Source organism: Psammomys obesus, unplaced genomic scaffold (genome assembly GCF_907164565.1).
Source record: "Psammomys obesus unplaced genomic scaffold, mPsaObe1.curated_primary_1811, whole genome shotgun sequence".
NCBI lineage: Eukaryota > Metazoa > Chordata > Mammalia > Rodentia > Muridae > Psammomys > Psammomys obesus.
The window spans coordinates 113,398-117,649 of record NW_026596214.1 but is presented as its reverse complement, the minus strand read 5'-3'; the positions used below and the strand labels follow the sequence as shown (position 1 = coordinate 117,649).

The following is a 4,252-nucleotide window of genomic DNA, read 5'->3' as shown; positions in this document are numbered from 1 at the left end:
CTCTCTCTCTCTCTCTCTCTCTCTCTCTCTCTCTCTCTCTCTCTCTCGCTCGCTCTCGCTCTCGCTCTCGCTCTCCTCCTTCGGCGGCGTGGGTGAGGGCCGCCACGGTGGGCGGCCGGGCGGGTCGGGGAGGCAGGAGGCGTGAGCCGCGGAGCCGGCACTTGTTGCGCGGCTTTTTTCCGCGGCGCCTCACCGCTGCTTAGTAGTGGTCGCTCCGTGGCTCGGAGCAGACCCAGACCTTCGGGAGCCAAGTTTTCCCCTCAAAGGGGCCGAGGGGTGGGGTGGGGGGAGAGAAAATGGGATCGGCGTGTGTGTGTGTTTGTGTGTGTGTGTGTGTGTGTGGCGGGGGGGGGGGGGGTAGGGGGAGATGCAGTCGCTTCTTAGACGGGCTCCGCGCTTTCCCGGCGGGCCGGCACGCCTCTAGGGAAATGTTTCCAGGGCCTGCCCTGCGAGCAGACCCCAGAACACACGCAGTTCCCTCCTAGTTTCTTCCCCCTATTATTGTTGCTCTTGTTTTTGGCTGGTTGGTTGGTTGGTTAGTTTTGTTGTTGTTATTGTTTGTACATTCGGGTACGGGTGGTGCATGGGGGGGTGAGATACAGAGGTGAAGAGATGAGGAACTTGCAATAGTGGCGGTGCTGGCTCTCCTGAGCACGATGCGCTGCGCGGTAGCGCCCCGGTCTTGAGATAGAAGGCTGGAATATTCTAGTGTTGCCTCAGAACACTGTTTGTACTTCAGTCAAGCAGTAGTGAGAGACCCAGCAAGTGTCCCTCCCCCGTGTTTTCTCTTTTTTGCTTCCTTCCTTGCCCCAGTAGGCGGTTGTTGAAGGGAAACAAAAAAGATAGAGACTTTAGAGGCCAGCACATTGTTAACGACAGCTGGGGGTAACGAGGAGGGTAGAATCCTAGCAAATTCTAGCTTCTTTAGGTGATAATGCCAGAATATATGAGGCTTATAAAAACACACTTTCAAGAAAACAGGAATTTTTAATTTTGTGTGTTTTTGTTTTGTCTTGTCTTGTCTCGTCTCGTGCTTCCCCTCCCCCATCCTCTTATCTCTTTGGCACTTGGACCAGAGAATCATTTCTTTAAAAGCCATCTGAGTAATTTCAGGTATGAGGTCTTGGCCAATGGTCAGAAGAGGCATGTGGTATAGGACTCCTAGACGCTGCTCTCTAAACTGCTGCTGCTTCCCTGTGAAAACCATAGGATTTTTCCCTCCAGGAAGAATCCTTTCTACTCTCAGCCACAGGTGGACTCTGCCACAGTTGTCCAGGGAAAGCACAATCTAGGGGACTGTCTTGGGAGGGCTTGAGACATGGGGAAACTGAGCTATTCCCAGCTATTCTGTGGCTCCTGCTGCCTCAGAGCCTCCTGATCACACTGATCTGCTGTCTTCTTATAGGCATCGCCCAAGACAGGGCTTTGAAGACTTCCTTCTGATTCTCACGTTTCCCAAGTCACATTGAAGACCTGCTAGTGGTCCACTGACATGGTGTGCTGCTTTCTCAGGAATGTTCCTGCTCTCAGAAGCAGGAACAGTGCCACTTCTGGTCTCTGAAGTAACCTGTATGAGTAAATGCTCATATGTCCTCTCTTGGCATTGTGGGTCACTGTTAGACCCTGGCTGAATAGAGCAGCCTTGTGTAGCTGAATGGATTCACCTGGACTTCGAATTTTCTAGTGCTTGACACAGGTCAAGAAAACCTTTCACATTTATCATTCTTTCTCTTTTACTTACAGACCAAGAGACCCAGCTGGCAGCGTCAATTCCCACCAGTTCATCTGACTTCTGCCCAGACTCTGAAATGCCAACTATGTCGAGGCCTGCACTTGATGTCAAGGGTGGTACCACCTCTGTGAAGGAGGTAAGTTTTGCCACTTTAAAGATGGAGATACTAAGGCATAAAAAGATGGACTTTAGGGGAGGAGTTCATGTACCAGGCCTTCCTAGGTGTGACATGTAACCAGCGTGCTTGACTTTAGATAATACAGCAGGGCTTTGTCTGGGGGAAAATGAGAATAACTTTGGTCCAAAAGTGGTTGAATTGAACTCACTAGGGGTGTTGAAAGTCAGACAGCAGGGAAGGAACAAAGAAGCAGAATTGGAAAAAGACCATTGTGATAAAGAGATTACAGTGAGGCTGAGAAGAGAGAGAAAGGGGTACCTTTGTTGAGGCCCACTTCTGATAATGGGTTCTCCAGGGCTCCATCTCGAGTCTAAACTTAGGAATTAGAGCCACAGTAGCAAAAGAACCCTAACTGTCCCTAACTTCCTACCTCCCTTCCCGTGACCTAACTCCAAATGTAGAGCACACAGGAGCATTCCAGATCCAGTGAATGCCAAAGGGAAAACTGTGAGGAGGGCTACTATGGTGTGCCTTTCTGTCTTCTAGGATGCCAACCAGGAGATGAACTCTCTGGCCTACTCCAACCTTGGGGTGAAAGATCGCAAGGCAGTGACCATCCTGCACTACCCTGCAGCCACCTCAAATGGAGCCAAAGCCAATGGGGTTCCCACCAGCTCCTCTGGATCACCATCTCCAATAGGCTCTCCTACTACCACCTCTGCTACCAAAGCTCCACCCTTCAATGTGAATCCTGCCCCTCATCTGTTGGCTACCATGCAGCTGCAGAAGCTAAACAGTCAGTATCAGGGGGCCGCAGCGGCTGCTGCGGCCACTCCAGGCCAACCGTGGGAAGCAGGGGCCCTGCAAAACTGGGCCTTTGGGGCCCAGGCAGGAACAGCAGGGTCAGCCTCTCCTCCTGCTGGTGCCCAGAGCCCTGCTATCATTGATTCTGACCCAGTGGATGAGGAGGTGCTAATGTCTCTGGTGGTAGAACTAGGGCTAGACCGAGCCAATGAGCTTCCCGAGCTGTGGCTGGGTCAGAATGAGTTTGATTTCACTGCAGATTTTCCCTCTGGCTGCTGATGCCAAGTATCCCTAAAAATTGAGGAACAAAGCCACTAATTCTGTTGTAAATAAAAGTTACTTGCAGAGAGATAGCTGACTCAGTGTGTTGTTCTTCATGGGGGGGGGGGGTCTAAAGTTGGGGGGTGCATAGTCTTGGCAATTCTGGGGATGCAAGAGCCTGAGGGGTGTGGGAAGGGCTGGTATGGGTGATTTCTGGACTGTTGCTGCTACCACCACTGCCCTTATCTCCTCAAAAGACCTGGTACTTAGCTTCAATTCTCCAAGATCCCACAAACACTGTCTTATTGAAGGTTGGGCATAGGAGCTTTCAAGACATTCTTGAAAGTCAAATCTCTTCCAATTTGTCTGCAGCTTCCTTGCCATTGGCACATCATTGGCCACATGGCATATGCTTCCAGCTCTAAAAGCCAGCAATCCAGGGTTGAATCAATGGCTCAGTAGTTAAAAGCACTTACTACTTTCAGGGAGGACTGTGTTCAGTTTCTAGCACTCACTGCTGCCCATATTTCAAACTCCGGAAGATGTTCTTCCTTTAACACTGAAAGTGATTAATTAGCCTCTGAGGAGCAACAGGAGGCTTGTCCCATGGTGAGCACATTCAAGAAATGTACTAATAAAGGCACTCATCTAATTCAACCCTCCCTGAATATCTGCTCAGAGTCAGGCACTTTGCTAGACACTGGGAGTTTGTACCTTTGAGTGTGTTTACCATCTCAGAAAGAAGGGCACAACCATTGCAATAAATCACTATTCTCCAGAACACAGGGAACAGTGCTGTTCAGTCCCAGAAAAAGAAATAGCTCTATGTACCGGGGATAATTGGGTAAGGTGTGCTAGTATTGAACTGGTTCCTTTACTTATTTTCACATCTCACAAATAATAAATATGTTATGCCCAATTCGTGAGACCCCAAAAGACCACCAGGGAGTCGAGTCCTTTGCAAATCACACAAGGATCTTTATTTGCAGCTTGGGCTGGACTCTAACAGACACCGAGGCATTGGTATCCAGCAGAGAGCCCCGAGCTCTGGATTATGGGTGATTTATAGGTTCCAGTCCCGCCCAGTGTACCCAAAGCAGGGGAATCTAGCCTGGCAAACTTCTATTGGTTAATTCAGAAAAAGGGGATGCTACATTTCAAAACAGTTAGCTACAGGAAAGTGCCAGGCCCATGAACAGTTCTTGCTTTCTTAGTTCTCTTTTGTGTGTGTGTGGGGCGGGGAGGCAGCCTTGGGCTTCAGTTCTGTCCTGTACTGGCCTTGGGTTTCAGTCCTGTCCTGGACTGATAGACTGCTCCAAGGGAGAGGGCTGGATTAG

General features: G+C 50.0%; 1 protein-coding gene across 3 annotated transcripts in view; it reads left to right on the top strand.

Moving 5' to 3' along the window:
- Cited1 (Cbp/p300 interacting transactivator with Glu/Asp rich carboxy-terminal domain 1) overlaps nucleotides 1-3,005 on the top strand; it is a 4,810-nt gene extending 1,805 nt beyond the window's left edge. For all 3 annotated transcript variants that reach the window (XM_055595730.1, XM_055595731.1, XM_055595732.1), the window contains exons 2-3: nucleotides 1,744-1,868; nucleotides 2,397-3,005. In XM_055595730.1, coding sequence (XP_055451705.1) covers nucleotides 1,809-1,868; nucleotides 2,397-2,933 — 597 coding nt within the window. In that variant the 5' untranslated portion in view covers nucleotides 1,744-1,808 and the 3' untranslated portion in view covers nucleotides 2,934-3,005. The remainder of the gene's footprint in view (nucleotides 1-1,743; nucleotides 1,869-2,396) is intronic.
- Nucleotides 3,006-4,252: the final 1,247 nt, after the last annotated feature.